The sequence below is a fragment of the Prenolepis imparis genome, unplaced genomic scaffold (genome assembly GCF_030444845.1).
Source record: "Prenolepis imparis isolate NDT839.2.m4 unplaced genomic scaffold, iyPreImpa1.0 SCAF_8, whole genome shotgun sequence".
Taxonomy (NCBI): domain Eukaryota; kingdom Metazoa; phylum Arthropoda; class Insecta; order Hymenoptera; family Formicidae; genus Prenolepis; species Prenolepis imparis.
Window position 1 is genome coordinate 1,302,884 of NW_028141166.1, and position 27,657 is coordinate 1,330,540.

Sequence of the window (27,657 nt, forward strand, 5' to 3'; positions counted from 1 at the left end):
ATCACGCGGACGTTAAATTACGGGAGTGGCCTACGCAATTGCACGCGATCGAAATCAAGAATTCCAAGGTGCCATTGAACGACATCCCGGACAACGATCCACGCCGTACAAGGTATCTGCAGAAAGGTCTGGCATCCTGTACACCCTCTACAACGCGGGTACCCCGGATCATCGCCATCCAGTCGTTGTCCATTCCTTGGAAATTAAATAAGGTAGGTGCTCAAGATATTTCTTTACAACACGAGCCTCCCTTCTGCCCGGGAACCCGCGAAATACAAGAATCTATTTCGGAAACTACGTCTACGCATTTTTGAATCACTTAACAATAATAACTAATAAATTCTCTTGCAATTTTAGTAATATTAGCTTACCACGTGGTTTCCAGAATATTCTCTGCGCGTCTTAAATTTTCTCATCTCCCAAAAAGAGAAATCGTGCGAAACCTTTTTTTTTTATCAAGGGTCAGTTTATGGCCCTCATAAAACTGCAGTAGGTATCCTACAGTCAACCCTTTGGAAAATTCTAAATCTTTCCAGAATATCTAGAAACTTCGTGAACGTGTTAGAACATTCAAATCGACCTCATGGCAATTATTTATTTTAACTAACATTAGTTTAAACAATCAACTCCTATGTGTCCAATAATACCGTCACACTTGGACATCCCCACCACTTTGCTCCTCCCCGAGGATGATTCCGAGGAAGAAACTATTGAAGAAACCCTAAATAACCTCCCGTATTGCCAACGGATAATCGGTTTTATTAATAAGGAAACAAGTGCCGCTCTCTGTACGGATTGCCATATGCGTTTACCTATTGGCGTGCAATCTGAGTGGTTAACATGCGCTAAGCATCTCCTCGTTATCGGCGACGTACCGACCGGAGTCGTTTGCTCAGTCTGCAATTTTTACCGACTGTCGAAAACACGTGACATCGACCACCCTTGTTATCATTGCCAACGAGCTTACCTTCTGTACCGCCGTGGTGAAGAACCCTACCGTATCGACTCGGATGGTAATACAGTAATCACTATTTTCCACACCGTCAACGATTCACTCGAACGATTCCGCGGATACATGGACTGATTCGTCAGTAATCGAACCTATACGAAACGCTCCCTTTCTCCCAAAACGCAACCGTGACCATAAAGGAAATACCTGTCGTCGTGGGTATCCCCGGAGTAATTCCGAAATACGACGTAGTCCGCCCCGCAGTTCGAGTTCGTAGGTCGCGATTTAAATTTCGTAAAATTTACGCCGCAACTGCACCCCCGGACGTAACAGTTTCCAATTGTGCCATATTTCTTTACTCGAGATGCACTTCTTGAACCTCTGACAAAGATACTGACAGAGTATGCCTCCTTACCAGCATTTTTATTTGATCACTGACACTTGAAAAACTCGAGTATGTTGCGATTTTGTCACGTGCGGCTCATCGGCCTTGAAATTGATACATTTTTTCCATCTAATAGTTCATCTGAAGATGATATCATAACAGCTGTACATTGGCGCTTGAAAATTGCAATTTTGCAAATCGGTGTGATTTTGTCACGTACATTTTGAAAACTTGAGGGTGACAGCAGCCGTGCATCGGCGCTTGAAATTTTGGATATGTTGCATTTTTTCGATGATTTCATTGAGGATGATTTCATAGCAGCCGTACATCGGCGCTTGAAATTGTGAATATGTTGCATTTTTTACGTCTAATCATCTGAGGATAATATATGTCATAGCAGCCGTTCAGCGGAGCTTGAAATTTATATATGTTGCATTTTTACGATGATTTTATTGAGGATGATATCATAGCAGCTGTACATTGGAGCTTTGATACATTTTGCTAATCAGCTGATTTTGTCACATAGGTTTTGAACACCTGGAGATGACAGCAGCCGTGTATCGGCGCTTTGATTGGTTGAAAATATTATCGCGTCAGCAATAATTGCAGTTGCAATGCAACAATGTAAATTTGTAATAATAATTATTTAGTATTGGGTTGATTACTTGAGTGAAAGGTTCTTTTAAGCAGCATGAATTATTACACTCCGAGAATTCAGAAGAGCGATGTTTTGTGCAAGAAGAAATGTGATATGTAAGTTTTAATACTTTTTTTTGTTAAATAATGATTTTTAAATAACCTCAAATTTATAGCGCTCATCGTGCGGTTCGTATTCTTGAAAGAAGATATCCTCTAAGATCAACATCGTACAAATATTTGGAAAATGGAATCAGCTGGAATCAGTTGGAAATATATTTTCTGTGGAATTAGCTCTCGGAGATAATCGAGGCAATCAAATAGTATTGTCTATTAAAACGTGGAAATTGCTAATGCAGAAGCGAGCAGACATTGAGCGATTAACTGAAACTCCACTATGGATTCGAGATCTGAGACTCGAAGTGGTTAATATGCATACTTCAAAAATTATAAAGATTACATTATCAGATAATACTTTGTACATGAAACCATCAACTTTATTACATTTATTCGATTTTGAAAAATGTGTTGATCATATGTCTTTCTGGTTGTGTGAAAATACGCATATTGTTACTGAAAAGTTTAAACAATTTGTAAATGTTTTACAACGTGATAATATCTGCGATGCGAGCAATGCCGCAAAAGCGATACATGAAAGTCGTATGTTTGACAACGAATCACTTATAGATTGTGAATTGATAATTTGTGCTGTAAATGTTATTCTTCACGATGCTTCTAACGAATAAATTATTTCATTGTTAATCTGCGTTTAATTATTTTTTCCCTGTCTGATAAGTGCATAGTTGACAAAACTTTTTCGCTCTCTAGAAAAGTGATGAGCTAGCTGAGACGTGATACTCCAGTTAGAACAAGAGAGATGTAGAATTAAAAATCAAGAGGGGAGCAACATTATAATATGTGTCCCCATCGTCACGTTTCTGACAGTCTTGAATGTAAAATGGATATAGAAGTAATTGTAATTGATGATAGTGATGAATACATGGATATAGATGCCGAAGAAGTAAATGATGAAGAAATTATAGAGGAAGAATCTGAAATTAAAATATCATCGACAGCAGATTCTGATTACGATAGCGATGACTTTAATAACAAATGTGTATGAGTTTTAAATCAGGCCGATATAAATGATTTTAATGAACTGACAAAAATGTGCAATATTTTCTTTTATTATAAAACTAATGAAGATGAAAAATTTTGTTCTACATGCTTTCTGCGAGTAGCAGACTTATACTCACATGTTCGTGCTGTGTGGTTGCATGAAACTGTAAGATATATTCTAATTGAAGGGAAAACGTGTTGCAACTGTAGATGCTCCCTAAATCAAATCAAATTTTATCGTGCAGTGTGTCCTATTTGCACACATTAAACTGTTTAAATATTAAAACATTTAAAGTGCTGTGAAAATGGCGAGTGATATGAAGATGCTAACTCAGGACGAATACATCGATTGCATCGCTGGAAAAAGATGTGTTGAAGAAAGCCGATTTCTTTGAAAAAGAAAATTTTGCAGTGCATCCAAATGAACGTAAAATGAGTTATAATAAATGGGAGTTGGAGTGCGATGGATGTATCGATTTGCTGAAAGGACAATACCCACAACCATGGAGATTTTTTTGGAAATTTTATGAAATAAAAATAAATCCAAAATTATTGATCGGAGATTTGCAGTCACGGACTGCTCGAATCGCGCACTTGAAGAAATAAGAAGATCGCTATGCAGACGTTACTTAAGCGTAGATAATGTTCCAGCACTATCGACAAACACTCCAGTAAATTCAATCGTGCAGGCAATACACGGGCGCGAAATAGGTTTCAAAAAACGTCACACGAAAAACCTGTATGATTGCATCTTTACGCATAATTTGTATCATTCTCCACTCGACTTTTTTGAATGGCGAGTTCATAATTTCTATGTAACAGAACTCAATCCTGGTTGTATTGCAAACGAGTTTTCTTGGTAATCTGTGTAAGTTTTTTATTTTAGAATAAATTAAAAAATTAGGAAAATATTAATAAATATTTTGTTATGCAGAAACCACATCGCCATGCCGCCGCCGTCGCACCATCACTCAACACCGCCCCACATCCCCTATTTATATTTCATATTTTATATTTATATTATATTATTATACTGTATATTTTATATATTGTATATTTTATATTTTAAATTCACACACACACACATTTTGTAAACACACACACACATTTGTACAGTACACACATATGTATATACATATATATATTCATTAAAAAATTATTATTATTAAATAAATGTATTTATTTAAAATTCCTCTCCTTTCCACCTATTAAAATCTTATTATTATTATGAAAGAAAAAATCTCTCTTGCGTACGCCTCTCTCATTCGCTCTCCTTCGCCGCGTTACCTCTCTCGCGTCATCTTGTCGCTATCTCTTTCTCTCTTGCGCTCGCATGCGCCTCGCGTTACCTCTCTCTCTTGCGAACGCCTTTCTCTTTGCGTTCTCCTTCGCCGCGTTACCTCTCTCGCGTGCGCCTCGCTACCTCTCGTCATCTCTCAATATTAATAAATAAAAATTTTCCGTTGTAAGTTCGAGGTTAATTAATAATTAATCAATGGAACTCAGTAATCTCAAACCAAGAGATATTGTTCCGAAAAATTAAAAATTAATTTTCGCGCTTGGCTCTATTGGCTGACTTCTAAAACATCATATTTATTTATTTATTAATATTGAGAGCCGATTAAAAAAATATTTTTTAAGTTATATATTTATTTACGCCTGGACCTAATCATGGCGTTATTTACTAACATCTATTAGAAGGCAAATGAAAAATATAGGATCGAAAGGGTCTGAATAGCTTAGTGGTAAGAGCAGTCGCCCGGCAAGCGAAAGACGCGGGTTCAATTCCCGCTTCAGCGACTTTTCGGACCAATATTTTTCTCGCCTATTTTTCCGTTGTAAGTTCGAGGTTAATTAATAATTAATCAATGGAACTCAGTAATCTCAAACCAAGAGATACTGTTCCGAAAAATTAAAAATTAATTTTCGCGCTTGGCTCTATTGGCCGACTTCTAAAACATCATATTTATTTATTTATTAAGATTGAGAGCCGATTAAAAAAATATTTCTTAAGTTATATATTTATTTACGCCTGGGCCTAATCATGGCGTTATTTACTAACATCTATTAGAAGGCAAATGAAAAATATAGGATCGAAAGGGTCTGAATAGCTTAGTGGTAAGAGCAGTCGCCCGGCAAGCAAAAGACGCGGGTTCAATTCCCGCTTCAGCGACTTTTCGGACCAATATTTTTCTCGCCTATTTTTCCGTTGTAAGTTCGAGGTTAATTAATAATTAATCAATGGAACTCAGTAATCTCAAACCAAGAGATACTGTTCCGAAAAATTAAAAATTAATTTTCGCGCTTGGCTCTATTGGCCGACTTCTAAAACATCATATTTATTTATTTATTGAGAATTATAAAAATTTACATGATAAAAAACTCGAAACCACAAAACACGATTTAGATCCGGGAGAACATTGTAAAAACGATAGAAAAAATAAGATTATACACTTATTACGACTCGATCATCTTAATGACATTGAGAAAGATAACATTATTAAATTAATTCAAAAAAATAGCGACCGATTCCATTTAACGGTCGAATATTTAGGAAAAACAAACATTGTAAAACACAAAATAATTACCAGCGACGAAACACCTGTACATACCAAGCAGTATCGATTTCCGCCGATACACCGTCAAGAAATCACCAATCAAGTAAACGAATCACTTCAGAAGAAGATTGTAGAACCATCGATGTCACTGTATAACTCGCCTGTATGGATCGTTCCAAAAAAATCGGATTCTATGGGAAACAAGAAATGGCGCATGGTTATCGACTATAGAAAGATAAACGAAAAAACACTAGGAGATGCTTACCCATTGCCAAATATTTGCGATATACTCGATCAACTCGGCGGAGCGAAATATTTCTCAGTGCTCGACCTCGCCAGTGGATTTCACCAAATATCAATGGACATCGCAGATGCTCACAAGACAGCTTTCTCGACGCCACACGGCCACTATCAATTTTCACGAATGCCATTCGGTCTCAGAAACGCACCCGCAACGTTCCAACGATTGATGGATCAAATACTGACCGGCCTGCAAGAAGTAGAATTATTAGTTTACATGGATGACATCGTAATATATGCAAGTTCATTACGCGAGCACGATATCAAAATGGAAAAACTAATGCAAAGACTCAGAGCCGCAAATTTTAACGTTACAACCAGACAAGTGCGAATTTTTACGACACGAAGTCGCTTACCTCGGACACATTATCACCGATGACGGAGTTCGTCCAGATCCTCAGAAAATAATTTCTGTCAAGAATTTTCCGGTCCCACGCAACTCAAAAAACGTGCGACAATTTCTCGGTTTAGCTGGATAATACCGCCGTTTCATCCCTGATTTTTCACGGATCGCCAAACCATTATCTTCTTCTGAAAAAAGATAGAAAATTTATATGGAACACCGAAATGCAAAACGCTTTCAACACTCTACGCGAATCATTATGTAAGGAACCGACATTACAGTTTCCCGATTTTAATAGAGATTTTGTACTCACCACAGACGCATCCGATTACGCAATAGCTGGTGTATTAAGCCAAGGACAAATAGGCCAAGATTTACCCATCGCATATGCTTCCAGAGTACTTAACGCCGCTGAAAGAAAATATTCAACAATCGAAAAAGAACTTCTCGCTATCGTATATTGCGTAGCTCACTTTAGAGCATACCTTTACTGGCGCAGATTTACTCTCGTAACGGACCATCAACCACTCACATGAATACATAGGGTCAAAGATCCCACATCTCATCATGAGATGGCGTCTGAAATTAGAAGAATACGACTACACAGTGATATACAAAACAGGAACCTCTAACAAAAATGCAGATGCATTATCTCGAAATCCGATAAATAATATTACTTATCCTTCCTCGTATCCTGTTGAAAAACGACCTCGAATCCTATTCGAGACTGGAATGTTCGAAAATTCCGACGACGACACCGACGAAGAAGCTCTCGAACCGCCAACGAGCAGCCTCTACACACAGGATCACGACAAGTTAACAGAAGACTCCGACACCACAGATGATATCTTCACCGTTCCACGAGAACGTCCACCTGCAAAACCACCTGACAAACAACAAAAGAAAATTGTCAGATTTGCCGAAACCGTTGACGAACAAAATAATTACGAAACAGAAATTAGAAACTTTAATTTAAACGAACCAAGTGACCAATAGTCAGATCTCGAATTCTTCACTGCAACTTTAATTACTCCGCATCAACCATTAGAAACACAGCTTGAACCGACAGAAGACTTCTCCGAAGACGATTTTGAGATGAACAGCGAAGACGAGCCAATCGATGAAATATTTCCCAAAGAGGATCTACAACCAGAAAGAAACCAAATTTTACAACGTAATTTTCAATGCCGATTTAAAGAAAGCAACACACCGATAACTAACCTGGACGACAATATTGTAATTTTTGTCACTGTTGATAAAAATCCTCTAGACAACGAAGCACACGAATTACTGCAATCAGGAAACATGCCTCCTCTCGAATTACTCACACTTGGAAGAGCACGCGTCTATCCTTCCATGCATCCTAGGCGGCACATTATCATTCTACCTATAAAAGAAAGAATGAATACACAATTAGACGAAAATATATTAAATGAATGTATTAAGTCTTTACGCGACGTAATAATTGAATTAAATATATGTACGATAAGCCTGCGTAAAGTCAAAAGATTAGATACAATACCTTGGAGACAACTATATTTCTCGCTGCGAAGCACTCTCGCCGACGATTCCGTCACCATCACATGCTGTCATAGATTTACTACAGCACCGCCGTACACGAAGGAACAGGATACACACCACACGAATTAATTTTCGGCTATCCAGCAAGGATCCCATCTAGCTTCAACTGCGAAGAAGAACCTGAAACATATAATTCGTATTTAGCTAATCTATTTGCAAAAACTCGCGATTTACAAGAATCCGCCAAAAACAATTGAATAAAAGCGAAAGAAAAATCTAAAGTTAATCTACGTTATTATTAACGTTGAAATGTGGCAACCGCGCATTTCATTTTCAATAACTGGTAGCATTGATACACGAATAACCCTGAGAGAACGCGACCACCCTGTCAGAACGCGACCACACCGACTATATCTATTTTAGTGTTCTCAAAAATGAAAAGGTGGAAGGGAAAGTTACAAACAGAGAAGTAATATAATCGACGTCTAAAACAAGTAGAAAATGGAAAGCGGTTAAAAAAAGCGAGAGATGAGACAGAAACAGAATGCGTGATCGATGGGCGACGTATAATAGATCTAAAGATTATGTCGCAACACATATGCTGTAATTTCTGTCACGAGGATTTATTGCTGAGATATATTAAAAAAGAAGAGAAACACGGTTTAGCCTCAATATTTTCTGTACTCTGCCAAAACTGCCTGCTAATGAATAAGGTATCGACTGGAACTACATCTTGGACCGATAAATAAGTCGCTATACGACGTCAACACTAAATCAGCGTTAGGTAAGTTTGTATATTATAATTTTACATAAAAGTTTACATAAATGCGTACTTGTATAATTTATTAATAAAAAATGAAAATTAAATAAAATATTTACATTTTCTAACGATGCGACTTTCTTATAGGAACTGTGCACTCAGGATTAGGGTACACATCTGTTAACAAGTATCTGCAGTGTCTGAATATACCAAACATGTGTTCGACCTCGTACAAACGACATGAGAGAGAGATCGAACCTATAATCGAATTAGTTGCAAAACAAAGCTGTCAGGAAGCCACAGCATTGGAACGATCTTTAACAATAAAAAATGCAGCATTTTTAGAAAAAGTTTTGTAAGTCTTGGCGTCTCAGGATTTTAAATTGCATAAATCAATAATCATTGTATATCTAAGACTTTTTTATAATGAAATCTAGTTTTTTCATATTTACTTTCTATTTTGAAACTTTACATTCTTTTAATAATGAATTTTATAATTACATGCTTATAGAATATAAATAAATATATAAATGATATAAATAAAAGTATATATAAATATAAATAATAAGTACAATAAAAATATAAAATATAAAAAAATATAAATACAAATTTCAAATAATTGTATATGGCTATTATAAAATGACTCATAAATAATGTAAGAAATTATATGTATGTATGTAGAAATTATGTATGTAAATTTATTCTTAACCCTTATTCTTATCCTCTTATTTATTATTAAATGTACAATTATATGTACAATTATATATATTTGTCAATTATTAACTGTACAATTATATATATTTGTCAAAAATGTGGAAATCCCTAAATAATTTTTGTAAAAATGAAAATATCAAAAAACGGTAAAACACGTATTTTGATTTATCAAAAAAGCTACCCTATGACATGGATACCGATCATCCCCCACCCCCTGGTACGCGGGGATAAGAGGGGAATTAAAAATTTTAAATTGGATTAAGAGTCGAGTTTGAAAGGTCTTTTCATAACAAACACACCCTTAAAATTTTAAGTCGCTACGACCCCCTCAAAATGGCGGCCGTTCAAATTTCGAAATTTCATTCACTTATGTTAGTGTTATCCAGGATCAACTGCGTGGAAGTGGCATGAATTTGATCCCTTGTGTGTGTGTGTGTGTGTGTGCGCGCGCGCACACACACACACACACACACACACACAAGGGATCAAATTCATGCCACTTCCACGCAGTTGATCCTGGATAACACTAACATAAGTGAATGAAATTTCGAAATTTGAACGGCCGCCATTTTGAATGAGGGGGTCGTAGCGACTTAAAATTTTAAGGGTGTGTTTGTTATGAAAAGACCTTTCAAACGAGCCCCCACTCGACCCTTAATCCAATTTAAAATTTTCAACCCCCCTCTTATCCCCGCGTACCAGGGGGTGGGGGATGATCGGTATCCATGTCATAGGGTAGCTTTTTTGATAAATCAAAATACGTGTTTTACCGTTTTTTGATATTTTCATTTTTACAAAAATTATTTAGGGGTTTCCACACTTTTGACAAACCCTGTATATATAGGCCTCAAGATCTTCAAAGTGGGTTTTTAGTTAGAAGTATAGAAAAATCCGAATATTTAGTTCTATCAACGAAAGAAACCAATAATTCGAGTGAACTCCCGGAAAACTATAACGCGTCAGACGAATCGACCGATGAAGTGATGAACGATTTAGTACGAATCTTCGTTTCTTATGACATGGGTTGGAGCAAACGAGGCTCTGGGCGTCAGTATGACAGTTTGAATGCTTACGCTGCTATGATCAGTACGCAATCTGGTAAAGTCTTAGATTTTGCAACGAGAAACAGGCAGTGCTGTTTATGCTATTTAGGGCAAGCGAAGGAAATGCATGACTGTCGTTTAAATTTCTACGGCAGTGCCAAGGCAATGGAGCCTGATACTGCAGCTCAATTAGCGGTTAATAGCACGATTTTTAACTCGCAAAACGTTCAAGTTGGAGTTTTTATAGGTGATGATGATAGTTCAAGTATCTGCGCTGTGAGAAACGCATGCAATCACTCCGTTGTGAAGCACTCAGACAAAAACCACACTTCGAGAGGTGTGATAAATATGTTATACAAAATTGACAAGAGAAGTGATCCTAATAAAGAGCTGACGTCAGAAGCTATCAAATATCTAAGAATCTTTAAGAATATTTAAGAATCACATTTTAGCTATCAAATATCTACACAGATGTTTTACATATGCTGTATCCCAGAATGAAGGAAATCCGGATAATTTGGTTGCCGCAATTAGAAATATCCCATTCCATGCTTTTAACATACATGATAATTGCGGAGATTGGTGCAATTATTCGAAGGATCCGGAAAATTACACACATACAACCGTTCTTGGTGGCTTTCAAAAGGAACGTTTATTTGAAGAATTAAAAGAACTGTTTCATAAATTGGCAAATAATGCAGAGAAATTCTCGACTGCGCTTCGAGCCATGCTAATGAAAGCCTAAATAGCATTATGTCAAGGAAAGCGTCAAAAGCCATTTGCTATAGTCTTTCCGAATCTGCTGATTTTAGATATGCATCCGCGGTTGCCCAGAAAAATTACGGCGAAAAATATGTACAAGAGGTATGTAAAAATTACGAATTAAATCCAGGATCACATCTATCTAAACACGTAAAAAGATGTGCGAAATCAGCTCGGATAAAAGTGATGAAAGCGAAGACACCGGTTTTCAAAGCGCGAAGACGATTTCTCAGAAAACAGAGATCTCAATTACGAAACAGACGGGATCATCTCGAAGGTGAAACTTACAGCAGTCACATCGGTCTATTGAGCATGCCTGCAGTAGAAACTGACCGCGATACATCATCTACTGAGTTGCCAAGCTTAGTAAATAATTTCGAGCACGACAATATCTCCACAGCTTTGGTTTTTTTCGATCTGGAAACTGCGGGTTTAAAACTGACTTGCGAAGTCTTACAGATTGCTATGAAATGTGGGAGCAAAACGTTCAATGAATATATAAGACCGAACGAAAATATATCTTTAGCTGGTTCGAAAGTCAATGGATTAACCAACGAAGGACACGATCTGTTTTTACACGGAAGAAGCGTACCTGCGAAGCTTTTGCAAGTAGTCGCAAACGAATTGCTCCAATTTTTAAAGGATTTAGAGAAGCCTTGCGTGCTAATTGCACATAATTGTGCCTTTGATGCTCCACGACTTATACGTCTTATCAATCATGTAGGTCTTGTTACAGAATTTACTCACGTTATTGATGGATTCGTAGACACTCTGCCACTTTTTAGGAATAAGTTTCCCGGTGAAGATTGCAGTTTAGTAAAGCTAGCAGCTCGAAATTTCGCTCTACATCCACAAAAAGCTCACGATGCGATGTATGATGTAATAATGCTACAGAACGTGACCTTTCATAACTTCACAGTCGACGAATTACTTATCAATAATAAAAAATACGTAGAAATGTTGCAATACGACTAGAATTTAAAATCACTCGTATCTTTGGCAGATTTTGTTTCTGACAAGATAAGAAAAATAATGGCTAATGCAGGTATTAGCTACGTACTATTACAACATACATACAGCCAAGGAAAGAAAGAGATTATATCACTGCTTGAAAAGAAAGAGAATGGAAAAAAGCAAGTGATTAAAACAAAAAAAATGCTGAATACTATTATAAGTCATTTCGAAGAATTGCTTAATTAAATTTGTAATATGTATGCTGTAAGCTATGTTTAAGCTATATTTAAGCGTTATGTTTTCACATGTCATGTTGCTGCGCTATAAAGTTTAATAGCATATCTATTTAATAAAATATATTAATTTCTTTTATATTTTTTATTTAACAAGTTCAATTTAAATTAAGAAATATTTTTATCGGCTCTCAGTATAATAACTAAATGTGATTTTTAAATCCGGCCTATAGAGCCACGCACGAAAATTAATTCTAATTTTCCAAGTAAATTTAATTAAACAAGTAAATAAGTAATAATTGAACAAGTTCAATTTACTTATTACTTATTTACTTGTTTATTTAAAATTTTCAAATTTGTTAAATTTACAATTAACAAATTTTAATTCGTATATATATTACGTGTCCTTACATTTGATTTTACATTACTCCTATATGTAACGATAAAAAATAATAATAATGAAATAATAAAATAATGCGTCGATTATTTCACTATTCTGATTGAATTAGGGCCCCATTAGCGCCCATTTATCAGGGCCGACTCACTGCGACGTTGTCGTTTGTCGTGAAGCGTCGATAGTTTTACGCGAAACAGTTACAATATGCTGTTTTATTTTTACAATTTCTTGATAACTATGTAGACAAATGATTTCAGTTCTCGTCAAAGTCCTTGGTAAATGTATAACAAATTATTTGCATCTATTTTCATTAAATTCTTATCATTTTTAACATGCTTTTGAGAGTTAAATTACAGGTGACATAACCTTTTTGCTATGTCGCCCGTGTGTAAAAAAGAGAGAGAGAAGTATAACTTTAATAATTAATTACTCGACAATCGTGCAGACAATTGCCTTCATCTTTGGCATGAACGACAGATTCCCATTGACGAATATCCTCTATAAATTTGAACTTATTCTTATTATTTTGACTTGAGCAACCACCCTCCTTAAGGAACATTTACGTTCCACGTTTCCTTTTTAACAATATTTAATTGTAGACATATATATATATATATATATATATTAAGAGAAATAATTATATTATGTTAAATTAAGATAATTCTAAGAATTATATTATCTTTAATACTAACACTAGCATTAAGTCAATTGCAGGATTGAAACATTAAAATAAAAACTTGATAGGTATTAAATTAATTAAATACTAAATAAGTATAAATATATATAATGAAAATATGTAATAAGCATATATTATTTTAACAAACAGTCTTGCAATAGTAATATTATTATTAAATACAGATAAATATTATAAGCTTCAAAAGGGCTATATAATTATATATACACATATATGTAATTATTTTTTCTTTATTATATTCTTACCGAGTACAATCACGTACATACATACACGTATAAAAAGGCACACACATATATATATATATATATATATATTTCCGAAAATATAAAAACAAAGGCACTTAAATAACAACACCAAAACACAGGAACATTTGAAATCAACGTATTCTTTATTTATTCAATATAAAAACATCTATTATTTGACAAGTACAAATATTAAAAGAAAATACATTATAAAAACAGCGATAATAACATCTCGATTAAAAATAGATACAAATGTTGCTGTGCAAATATAATAAAACGGTTATTATATTCAAACTCTCACGCGAGACCCTATCATTCGGAGACACGTGGAAATATTGTAACCGCCTGTTTCCGTAATCTGGGGGTAGCCCAGAGGTATATATACGCCGCTCGCAAGGGATGTATATACACTAAGAGATTAATATTCATACTATCATACTAATAGCATCAACAAACCAAAAATCAGAATCTTTACAAATATCGTTACAAACTACTTAATAATTATTATACTATATTTATATCTTAATATTCTTATAATTATACCAGTTCAGTATAAAATAAATACTCATTATTCTTAAGCTATCTTACATATTTATTCTACGAGTAACTTGCTGGAAACCTACAATTTATAGTAAGTATTAATCAACTTATTATTATAATTATTCTCGAGTGCTACCAAACCATGTATTAACTAATTACATTATAAATTATTTCATTATAATTAATCAACGCAACGTATTAATAATCGAATAACTAAAGTACCGCGACAGTACTAACAATTGTTTCACAATTCTAATACTATATATTTAACTCGACACAACGTTTCACTACTTTTCGCTCTTCTCTCCATAATCTTCTTCATCGACCGCATAATAGCAAAACCACAGCCTCCTATTGGCACATCTTTTCGAACCTGTAAAATAACTACAAGCTCAGACTGCTATATAAGAAAAATGATTATTACATAAAGAATTTTTATACTTATCTAATTATAATTCAGTCTTCTATCAATATTTCATTGGTTTACCGCGCGCCTCTCACAGGGCGTCGCACTGCTCCTATCCATTAGAGCGCCTCCGACAGGGCGAGCGATCCTTGATAATTCATCCAGCTCTATATCCTATTCTCGGGGAGTGCCTCTACAAGGGTGAACCTCAGCCTATAGCCTCAGGGTCACGCCTCTCTCAGGACGATAACTGCTTCCCTTCTCTACCTGTAAATTAATAAAAGACAGAATTAGTTCATCTTATTGAAGAATAAATAAATTATTAATAAATAAAATCAACTGTTATATGTAACCTTAAGCAGTTCAGGCGACAAGGTAACTGGAAAACAATTAATGTAAACGCGCAAACATTCAAAATAACGTTAATAACCACCATTAATTAACTAACAACAGGATATTAACAACTTACATAACAAATGAAATTTGTTGTACTCACACGTTAATTACTTATTAGTAAAATGGAACGCACGAGGAAATCCAGACGTACTCAATTATTAAAGCGACTGTTTCGCTCAATTGACAACGGGAAGCTCCCACAGAGTTGGCTCAATCTCACGTTGCCTGAACAACTCAGAAGCTTCTCAGACTATTTAACAGCCCAGCAACCGATGATTCGATTCCGGAAATCGTATACGAAGGTATACGACGAGAAACTCCCTCGTATACAGTTGAAATCTTTAGGGAACCGCATAGCGTTCGCTTGACTATACGACGCCGGGAACCGGAAGTTATAACCCTGGAATGAAATAAACATATATATATATTTTACATCGAGTTAGCCTTATTTAATTTATCACCCGCAATAATATAGTACTTAAGAAGCTTGCATTCACTACTTACATTTCCTTCCATTTAAATCATACACGCTCATACTTAAGCATACATATTTATGTCGTCCTGCGACGTCGCGTTCTCTTCATAAGTCCTGACCACGCGTGTTTTAACGCTCGGCCCGCGAGCCAGGCTTTCTATTGCGTACCTTCATAGGTCACGCAAGAACGCGTCAAAAATCTCCCTCCAGGACGTAACAAGCCGAATCCCTGGTCGGGGAGTTATAATAATCCTTGATGATTGGTACGCCAAAATAGGAAGAACCAATTTAGACCATGATCATGATCTGAGACAGATCCTGGGAAGCTTCGGACTGGGGCAGAGAAATGAGCGGGGTGAGCGTCTCCTTGACTTCTGTCTCCAACACAGACTAACAGTGATGAACACGTGATTTAAACATCATCCACGTAGGCTGTACAAGTGTACATATCTCCAAGTGAAGATCCCCGGGGGATTGAACAAGAAATCAAATTGATTTTATCCTAATCATCAGGCGATGGAAATCATCGATAACCAATGTAAAAACATATCCCGGCGCGGATTGCGGAAGTGATCACCAGCTATTGACAATGAATCTTAGGTTGCGTCTAAGGAATGCTCCTAAAGCCTAATCTACAATGGCAGTAAGCAGTATAGAGTAAGCAGTAAGCAGTAAGCAGTATGAAATGGGAATTGCCCATTTCGTTACTCCCGGTCTTTACATCCACTAAAAACAGTATACTCTCTATTCTACAGCCTTGTTATTGCCATTGTATACTGTTTTTAATGGATGTAAAGACCGAGAGTAACGAAATGGGCAATTCCCATTTCATACTGCTTACTGCTTACTGCTTACTCTATACTGCTTACTGCCATTGTAGACTAGGCTTAAGGAATTGTATTCTTACAACCGTAAAAAACCGACAATCCTAAACGAATCTGAAATGGAATGCTTTAAAAGGTGAACAAAGCACTGGCCACTACTAAAACAGGAAATTATACATGCGGCCCAGCAATGTGACAGCACTACAGAAAAACCCAAGAAACCGTGGATAAGTGAAGAAACATGGGAGACTATTAATAAAAGGAAAGTTGTTAAGATGAGATCTGATGATTAAGATCAAGACCAGTATACAAAACTATCCAAAGAAATTAAGCGCCAATGCCGAAGGGATAAAGAAAGATACATATCGGACATATGCAAGGAAATTGAAGCACATGGGAATCGTAATGAGTCATGCGATCTATATACCAAAGTGAGACTTCTAGCTCAAGATTTCAAACTCAAAAACTGGGCAATTCAAAACGAACAAGGAGAGACCATAAATGATCATGAGCAAATGGAGGTGTGGAAGAACTATTGCGCTAAATTATACCAACAAGAACAGATGGGTAATACACCCCTGATAGACGGAGACCTAAGTCGAATGGAGAAAGAACCGGAGATAATGCTGGCGGAGATCGAGGAAGCCATAAAGTCGCTAAAGAGGCACAAAGCGACGAGATATGAGATCTCAAGTGAACTACTTCAAAGTTTGGGCAAAAAAGGAAAACAGGCCATATTGGAAGTGTGTAAAAAAATTTGGAACACCGGAATTAGGCCAGAGGACTGGTGCGCATCTACGTTCGTTCCTACACATAAGAAGGGACTGACAACAAAATGTGGAAACTATCGCACAATCTCTGTAGTTTGTCATGCAAGTAAAATACTGCTCCAAATAATACTAGCACGTATTAGATCATTCCTAGATTGTCAAACCAGAAGAACAAGCTGATTTCGTAAAAGGGAAAGGCACAAGAGAATAGATTCTGAATATGCGACAGATGATCGAAAAAAATCGCAAATTTCAACTTTCAATGATTATCTGCTTCCTGGACTATCAGAAAGCTTTTGACTGCGTTGACTGGCAGCACCTATGGAATATTCTAATACAAATGGAAACTCCCAAGCACCTCGTGATGCTTATCAAAAACCTCTATGAAGCAAATAATACAAGGATCAGGCTGGATAATCTGTTTTCGGCACCGTTTAAAATAGAAAGAGGAGTTCGACAGGGCTGCATTCTCTCGCCAATTCTGTTTAATATCTACGGTGAGCATATAATGAGAAAGACACTAGAGGACTGGCACGGAAGAATCACTATTGCCGGGAGAAAGATCCCCAACCTCAGGTATGCAGATGACACCACCCTTTTTTTTTTTTTTTTGCGTTGTGGAAACCTCATGGTACCACTCACCCCCCGGGTAGGGGATGAGGGTTATGTGGGACTCCTTGTCCCCCATCGCCAATCCACGTATGGATCGGCGGTGGGGTCCAAGACCTACCGCACTAAAACCATAGCGAGTGCCTTCGCTGGCGCTTATGGGGATGACAAGGAACTGCCGGAGCATTACTTCTTGCCATCCCCTGGCCCTACCTTCTAGGGGAGCATCCTCCCCGAAAGGAAGATACTCCCTCCCGCGAATAAACCTGCGGTCCTTCCCGGTTGCGGCGCAGGGGGGCACCACCCCTACGCCACGCCCTCCCAAAAGTTTGAGGGGCGGGGTCACGGCTCGAGTTTTCCCGCTCGAGCCGCCACCCCCCGCTCTCGGAGCGGGGCTCCCTCTCCCTCCCAAAAGGGACGGGAGATTCGGCCGGCGCTCCGGGAGCTCTTCTCCCGAGGGCTCCCCCCTGTTGAAGGGGGGGAACCCTCGCCGCAGACAGTGTTGCCCTCCCACCGGCGCTCTAAGGCACCGGTGAGAGGGCCGCCACTGCCGCGTCCTTTCCCGGGGGGGGGGACACGTGCAATGGGACTCATGACTGAGTTCCTGTGACCCCCCCGTGCCCCCGGGCCGCGGTTCTCTCCCTCAGCGGGATCCAACCATCGGAGATGACACCACCCTAGTCGCAGCCAATGAGAAGGAAATGGTAACCTTTCTATGCAGAGTGGAGACTGAAAGTCTAAGTAGGTCTTAAATCAACAAACAAAAAACAAAAATAATGGTAGTAGATCGCCATAATTCCATACAGCTAACGACAGCCCTGGACGACTTTGAACAAGTAAATGAATATATATGTATATCTAGGGTCATGTATTAACAACCAGGGTAATTGTGCAACGGAAATCAGAAGACGTATGGGAATGGCGAAGGGCGCAATGAGCAGACTGACGATGTTATGGAGGGATCGCTCAATAACCAAAAGAATCAAGATGAGACTAGTCCGCACGCTGGTATTTTCATCTTCTTATACGGAGTGGAAACGTGGACAATGCGAGCTACAGAGCGCAAGAAAATAGATGCCTTTAAAATGTGGTGCTGGAGGCGGATGCTCCGAATCCCATGGACGGCACGTAGGACGAACGTATCGATTCTTCAAGAACTGAGAATCCAAACAAGGCTTCCTCCATCTGCCTACAACACACACTTACATTTTTTGGTCATATAGCCTGTCGTGAAGATGATAACCTAGAGAGGCTAATTGTAATCGGAAATGTGGAGGGACGCAAGAGTCGGGGACGGTCGCCAACACGTTGGACCGACCAAATACAGAGGGCCACTGGGACATTACTCTATGAGAAGTGCGGAGGACCGTACTCAATGGAAAGAACTAGTCACTCGTGTCACCGAAGATCACGATCCCCAGTAATGGGGTATCGACTACAGAGAGAGATGAATCACATACTTGCTGAACAATCGGACAACTTGCAAAATTATGTATAGATGTGCTATCGTTGTCTATGTAAAAATACGAAGATTAGTTTTATACGGGATCTACTAAGGATTATTTATAATAACCTATTGTAGTTATGTCAAACATTAATACTTATGATATTGAATCGGAAATTCACGAAGGAGTTTATCATTTCTTGGGTGACTTATACAATCTTCATTTTATATGTCTAAATATGAATCACATACTTGTTGAACAATCGAACAAAATTATGTATAGGTGTGCTATCGTTTTCTATGTGAAAAATACGAAGATTAGTTTTATACGGGACTTACTAAGGATTATTTATAATAACCTATTGTTATTATGTTAAACATTAATACTTATGATATTGAATTGGATATTCACGAAAGAGTTTATCATTTCTTGTGTGACTTATACAATTTTAATTTTACGTGTCTAGATGAGTCACATACTTGTATAACAATCGGACAACTTGCATAATTATGTACAGATATGTTATCGTTTTCTATGTGAACACAATACGGAGATTATTAGTTTTATATACGGGATTATCGAAAGGTTATTTATAAAACTTTATTATAGTTATGTCGAATTTTAACTCCAGTTGAATATACTCCAAATTAATATAAAATACATAATTGTCTACAGTAGGTAAAAAATAAAATATAGAATCGATATGTGTTTTATTTGTTGTTACAAATAAACAATTTTATTAATTTGTAATGTTTACAGAGTAACATTTTGGCTTATATATTATAAACGGTATAATTATTGGATTTCAAGAACATTTGGAAGAGTACACACGTATATATTATCTTTCACATCTATATACACTACTTTACATTTAATTGTATCCAACGGTACAATTTTCAAAATTTGTTGTGTGTTCCTGTTATTCCGTACACGCATTATATGAGTGTTATGTGTTGTCACGTCCGGCTACTTAAATTTTTTCACTCTTATGCAAAATAATTCTAAGTTCTTATAACACCGTTCGAAATGCGCGCCAATGCCGGCCATGACGTCTAACTCCGCCTAGTGCCTGAGCGCGGCGCTCCGCAGCACCTGGGAACTTCCCTACCACGGCAACTCCCTACTCTAGAGAGTTCCCCCACTCTCGGCCGCCGCAACCGAGCTGCCGAAAACCGAAGGACCTCAGAGCGAGCCCAGAGGAGCTCAGTTCTAATCGCGCCGTCAAGCAGAGCAGTCACCTTTAAGACTCTCTCCGAATTCTAAAATTCAAATTCTAACTCTAAGATTCTAATTCTAATTCTAAGACTCTAACTCTAAGATTCTAACTCTAAAATTTAACTTAGATACTTTGTATTACTCGTAGTGTTATACTAGAATAAAAGTGTTATATATATATATATTCTAAATTCATTCTAAATTAGTTCCAACCTCGTGTATCTCCAAGCCTATATTATTTCTACAACGCATCTCGAATTCTCTCGCCTGCACACGTCGAATAATCCATTCCTAACAAATTATTATTCTATAACATAGAAATATTTTCTGAACCTCGTAGTGATTATTCAGAGAGGACGAACCGCTCATAATCTCTCGCCGAAAGCAACAACAAACAGTGAGGACCGCCGCACGTTAATTATTGCAGAAGCGAAACGACGTTCAGAACGTTTAAATTTTACAATGCCTAAAACACGCGTCAAATAATCCATTCCTAACAAATTACTATTCTATAACATAGAAATATTTCCTGAACCTCGTAGTGATTATTCAGAGAGGACGAACCGCTCATAATCTCTCGCCGAAAGCAACAACAAACAGTGAGGACCGCCGCACGTTAATTATTGCAGAAGCGAAACGACGTTCAGAATGTTTAAATTTTATAATGCCTAAAACACGCCGTGCAGGAAGAAAGAATCAACTACGGCGTATAACAGCACGACTACATCGCACTGAATCAACACGTGGTCTCTCTAATTTCATTGGAATCGACTATCATAACGACGCGGAATACGATAGATTGTTCGGCGACTCCGTGCCTTTTAGCATTAATAATAATAATAATAATCACGCGGACGTTAAATTACGGGAGTGGCCTACGCAATTGCACGCGATCGAAATCAAGAATTCCAAGGTGCCATTGAACGACATCCCGGACAACGATCCACGCCGTACAAGGTATCTGCAGAAAGGTCTGGCATCCTGTACACCCTCTACAACGCGGGTACCCCGGATCATCGCCATCCAGTCGTTGTCCATTCCTTGGAAATTAAAAAAGGTAGGTGCTCAAGATATTTCTTTACAACACGAGCCTCCCTTCTGCCCGGGAACCCGCGAAATACAAGAATCTATTTCGGAAACTACGTCTACGCATTTTTGAATCACTTAACAATAATAACTAATAAATTCTCTTGCAATTTTAGAAATATTAGCTTACCACGTGGTTTCCAGAATATTCTCTGCGCGTCTTAAATTTTCTCATCTCCCAAAAAGAGAAATCGTGCGAAACCTTTTTTTTTATCAAGGGTCAGTTTATGGCCCTCATAAAACTGCAGTAGGTATCCTACAGTCAACCCTTTGGAAAATTCTAAATCTTTCCAGAATATCTAGAAACTTCGTGAACGTGTTAGAACATTCAAATCGACCTCATGGCAATTATTTATTTTAACTAACATTAGTTTAAACAATCAACTCCTATGTGTCCAATAATACCGTCACACTTGGACATCCCCACCACTTTGCTTCTCCCCGAGGATGATTCCGAGGAAGAAACTATTGAAGAAACCCTAAATAACCTCCCGTATTGCCAACGGATAATCGGTTTTATTAATAAGGAAACAAGTGCCGCTCTCTGTACGGATTGCCATATGCGTTTACCTATTGGCGTGCAATCTGAGTGGTTAACTTGCGCTAAGCATCTCCTCGTTATCGGCGACGTACCGACCGGAGTCGTTTGCTCAGTCTGCAATTTTTACCGACTGTCGAAAACACGTGACATCGACCACCCTTGTTATCATTGCCAACGAGCTTACCTTCTGTACCGCCGTGGTGAAGAACCCTACCGTATCGACTCGGATGGTAATACAGTAATCACTATTTTCCACTCCGTCAACGATTCACTCGAACGATTCCGCGGATACATGGACTGATTCGTCAGTAATCGAACCTATACGAAACGCTCCCTTTCTCCCAAAACGCAACCGTGACCATAAAGGAAATACCTGTCGTCGTGGGTATCCCCGGAGTAATTCCGAAATACGACGTAGTCCGCCCCGCAGTTCGAGTTCGTAGGTCGCGATTTAAATTTCGCAAAATTTACGCCGCAACTGCACCCCCGGACGTAACAAAACTGGTGACAGCGGTGGGATACTGAAATTTCCGAGCTATGGTCGGGACGCGCGGAAGACAGGGAGATAAGGAAGAATCGGTTGAAAAGGAATTCGCGGGAAAGGAATTAACTGAAGCACAGCTCGCGGATATACAAGCAAAATTAAAGCAAAAGGAAGTCGAAATTATCGAAGCTCAAAATCGTATTAGAACTAGGGAAGCTCTCGCGAAAACCAAAGAAATCAGCCTAAGAGAGGAGGCCGCACTCCTCGAAGAGCAACGGAAAAGAGCAGATAAACGAGAACGCGAAATCGAAACGCTCCGCGAAAATATGGAAAGGAATCCGGGAAAGAGCCAACCCCAGGGCACCATCCCTGAGGATATGAATTCCCTCAAAAACGATCTCCTCGCGGAAATCGAAATATTACGCAATGAGGTGAATCGGCTGCGGCGAGAGCCCAGTCCGTCTATCAGACTCTCGGGCCAACCTCTACTATCGCTCGACGACTCCGCCGGGCATTCCGAGTTACCTTCCGGACGACCCCAGTCCCCCAAGGTCTCCTTTCGCGAAGCGACCGAAACCGTGCCTACTTTCGACGGTTATAATATACCGTTAAGGCAATTTACACGGGCATGCCAACGCGCGAAAGAAATAATTCCCCCGACATCCGAACGCAACCTCACCAAACTCTTACTTAATAAGCTTAGCGGGCGTGCCTATAGCGCCGTCGAGGGGGAGCCCTGCGAAAGCATCACACAACTGATCGACCTATTAAATAACGCATTCGGGCCCGCGAAAACGATCGATCAATACAGGGGAGAACTTAGTATCGTATACTTAAAACCCCAAGAGCACATGTTAGATTACATCAGCCGCGTCAAAGATCTACGATCCGCGATTTTAGACGCCGAACGCCGCGCAATGGGACGCATAGATAATGAGACAGCCCTAAGAATCGACGAACTCACGGCACGATCCTTCTGCGAAGGACTCCCTCTGCAGTACAGATTGCAGATGGATAGACGATTATACTCCGTCCCGTCTGAGGCGTTCGCGAGAGCGAAAGAACTCGCAAAACGGGAAGAAATAGACCGCGATCGATATAAAACACGTGACCGCCGCGAACCCGAACCACCGCGAAACGAACATATGCGTCGAGGATACGCTAATACGCCTCCGCGTAACGAAAATTATTTTCGGGAACGCTATCCGAACAATACGCGTAACGATCCGGTGAGATTCTCCGACGAACGCCCAACATATGGCGATAGACGCCAAAATTACAATAATACTAACACAAACACTAATGCGCCTACTCGTTACAACGACCGTCGCAATAAATGGTGCCGCTATTGCAAAAACAACGGGCACGAGATAGAAGAATGCAGAAAACGTGAATATAATAATAACGTGCAAAAAAATGAGTCGGGAAACGCACCGAGCCCCGCGGGAAGGTCGGGTACACCTCACCAAGGGGCCTCTTCTCAAACGAACCGCCCGATAAGAGCGATAAGCACGGAACACGATCCGGAAACACGCGAATCGCAATGTTAACTCCGAACGATTTTTCACATGCGCCCGCGGTCACCATAGCCGCAGGTGGATTATCGACCGAGACATGCTTTATGATAGACACAGGTGCAGCGCCTAATCTTGTTAAACAAGGACAAATACTCCCCAGCAACGACATTGATAAAAGTTCGACGATCTTCCTTAGCGGAATCACGAACGATAAAATCAAAACGCTCGGGACTATTAGCATAAAATACCTCGGTCACCAAATCAAACTCCACGTCGTCACCGACGATTTTCCAATCTCGCAAGACGGAATCTTAGGTTCCGAATTCTTACAAGACGCGTCTAAAATAGACTACGTCAAACGCTGCATCATTTGGCAAGGGGCCTCAATCCCTTTCAACGCCGAACAAACATTCACGATCCCAGCAAGATCGCGAACTACACTACCGCTCCGTGTTAGCGATACCAACGTTAGCGTAGGGTATATATCACGGATCCACGTAAACGATGACATCTACTTAGGAGACGCCATCGTCACCAACCGCAACGGCATAGCCTACATAAAAGCCGTCAATATAAGCGATAAGGATCTCAAGTTCAACTTACCTAGAATAAGTCTTCAAGAGATAGAAAAACTCTCCACATCCCATCCTCGAGACCATGAGGACTCACCGCCCCCTTCTAAGAGTCGTAAAAGCACTCTCTCCAAATCTCATCCCTCGACCAAGAGTCATAAAACCTCCGAAGCCGCTCTCCCAACCTTAGGGCATGAGGAGACCTTCGCTAAGAAAACACAGTACGTCGCAACACTAAGTAAACAAAACACATCCCGTCCCGACGAGATTAAGACACTACTGCGACTCGATCATCTAAACACGGAAGAAACGAAACACGTACATAACCTAATACACACTTACAATGATCTGTTTCGCCTTCCTACCGACAAACTACACTCTACTAACGTCACCACACACACCATCCCAACGACCGACGAACTTCCGGTACACACAAAACAATACAGATACCCGCCGATGCACAAGGAGGAGATTAACAAACAAGTGCAAGAACTCATTGAGAATGATGTAATCCAACCATCTATGTCACCATATAACTCCCCCTTGTGGATCGTGCCCAAAAAACCGGACTCACAAGGTAACAAGCGTTGGCGAATGGTAATAGATTACCGAGCACTGAACGAAAAAACAGTCGGGGACGCTTACCCCTTACCAAACATAGTAGAGATCCTCGATCAGCTGGGGAGCGCGAAATACTTTAGTGTGTTTGACTTGGCATCGGGTTTTCACCAGATAAAGATGAACGAATCCCACACACATAAAACCGCGTTTTCCACTCCGTATGGGCATTATGAATTTAAACGAATGCCATTCGGGCTCAAAAATGCCCCCGCGACCTTCCAAAGGCTCATGGACCAGGTACTGTCGGGACTTCAAGGTGCCGAACTCTTCGTGTATCTCGACGATATAGTATTGTATTCCAGTTCGTTGCGAGAACACGAAATCAAATTCCACAAACTAGCGGAACGACTCAGAAGGGCAGGACTGCGCCTCCAGCCCGACAAATGCGAATTCCTCCGCAAAGAAGTCACATACCTGGGCCATGTAATAAGTGAAGCCGGAGTAAAACCCGATCCCAAGAAAATAACAGCGGTCGAAGATTTCCCTAGACCCAAACACGCGAAAAACATAAAACAATTCTTAGGACTCGCGGGCTACTATCGAAGGTTTATACCTAACTTCTCCAAGATAGCACAACCTCTCACGAATCTGCTAAAGAAAGAGGAATCATTCGTCTGGAAAGAGGAAGAAGAGTCGGCTTTCACGCAGCTCCGCAATGCGCTTTGTAACGAACCGATTTTGCAATACCCAGACTTCACTAAACCGTTCATTGTAACTACCGACGCATCCGGATATGCGGTTGGAGGAATACTTAGCCAGGGCACTATAGGGAAGGATCTTCCTATAGCCTACACATCGAGACTATTGAATAAAGCAGAAATAAACTACTCTACCATTGAGAAAGAACTGTTAGCAATAGTATATAGTGTAAATTATTTCAGACCATACCTATATGGCCGACAATTCCAGTTAGTATCCGATCATAAGCCTTTAGTATGGCTACACTCAGTAAAGGACCCATCATCGCGTTTAGTCCGATGGCGTCTAAAATTACTAGAGTACGAATATAAAGTAGAATACAAAGCAGGTAAAATAAATGCTAACGCCGACGCGTTATCTAGAAACCCTGTTATCGAACAAATTCTCCCGCTTGTAAACACATCCGACTCCGACGAATCACTATTTTCGACTAATCAACATAAGAAAACACAAGCCCCAACAAATGTCGATTCTCCCATACCAACAAATGTAAATTCATCAACAAGAAATAACGTTGATAGTACCGCAGAAAATGAATCCGACAAAGAAATCGAGACTGACGATAGCTCCAGTTCAGACGAAGAGAATCAAATCTTCGATAACCCTAGAACCCCCTTTGAATTACGAGAACCGAACGCGAGATTCAAAATAATAACTATTCCAGATAACTTTATAACCAGAAAAGACAATCTTGTTATATTTGCTACGCAACAAGGCGTACCGCTGGGACGAGGAGCTCAAATGTTGCATGATAATAACATACTACCCGTAATTAAAGACGCCACGTTGGGCAGAGCAAAAGTTAATTGCAACGGTAACAGACACTTAATATCACTTATCGCTAAAGAAAGAGTCTCAGCCGCCACTGAAATAGAAATTATCAAAGAAACGCTACGCTCACTAAAGGACGTAGTTACAGAATTGGACCTACAGTCAATCTCGATATGTCAAGACAATGTAGATAGCATTACCTGGAATATCATATATTCATTGCTGCAGCGTACATTAAGCGACACTAATCTTAAGATATTCGTATGCGCAAACAAGATCGAAATTCCACTCCCTGCAGATAGAGAAAGAATTATAAAAGATAACCACAGCTCAGCGATAGGAGGCCATAAAGGAGTAACTAAAACGTATAACCGACTAAAAGAACGATACTCCTGGCCAAAGATGAAGGAAGACGTCTGTGAATATATTCGTAAATGTAAAGATTGTCAACTGAAAAAATTAGTAAGAGTAAAAACTAAACAACCAATGGTGCTTACAGATACGCCAGGCACAGCATTTGATAAAATCTCAATGGATATAATGGGACCTCTTCCTACAACTTCCTTAGGAAATACATACATTCTTACCATACAGGACCTTTTAACTAAGTATTCACTAGCCATTCCATTAAAGCACGCATCCGCAACCGACGTAGCCGATGCACTCACTAACGAATTCATATGTATATACGGCGCTCCTATAGCTTGGTTAACTGACCAAGGGTCACATTTCCTTAATTCTCTGTTGCGCAATATAGCACGTAAGTTTAGAATTAAGCAATATAAAACTACAGCTTATAGACCGCAATCGAATGGTTCGATTGAAAGATCCCACCATGTACTATGGGAATACCTTAAACAATACGTTAATAAAAACCGCGAATGGGATCAATTTTTGAAGTTAGCTACGTTCTCATATAACACTAGTGTACACGAAGGCACGCGATACACTCCGCACGAACTTATATTCGGCAAAATAGCGCGTGTCCCCTCCAACGATCCGCCACTAGAGAATGAAGAAAACGAAACATACTCGCATTATCTTCGAGAATTGTTCTCTAGAATCCGCGACGTACA

At 39.1% G+C, this 27,657-nt stretch overlaps 1 protein-coding gene and 1 pseudogene across 1 annotated transcript; both read left to right on the forward strand.

The window, feature by feature from the left end:
- Nucleotides 1–10,268: 10,268 nt before the first annotated feature.
- LOC145939885 (uncharacterized) lies at nt 10,269–12,065 on the forward strand (annotated as a pseudogene).
- Nucleotides 12,066–16,766: 4,701 nt separating this feature from the next.
- Nucleotides 16,767–17,201, forward strand: LOC145939886 (uncharacterized). The gene has a single exon (XM_083044516.1). It carries the CDS (start codon nt 16,767–16,769, stop codon nt 17,199–17,201), a length of 435 nt encoding a protein of 144 aa, XP_082900642.1.
- Nucleotides 17,202–27,657: the final 10,456 nt, after the last annotated feature.

What these genes read in the sequence shown, in the direction of transcription:
- LOC145939886 (XM_083044516.1), top strand. Translation starts at nt 16,767, where the DNA reads ATGGAGGTGTGGAAGAACTATTGCGCTAAATTATACCAACAAGAACAG.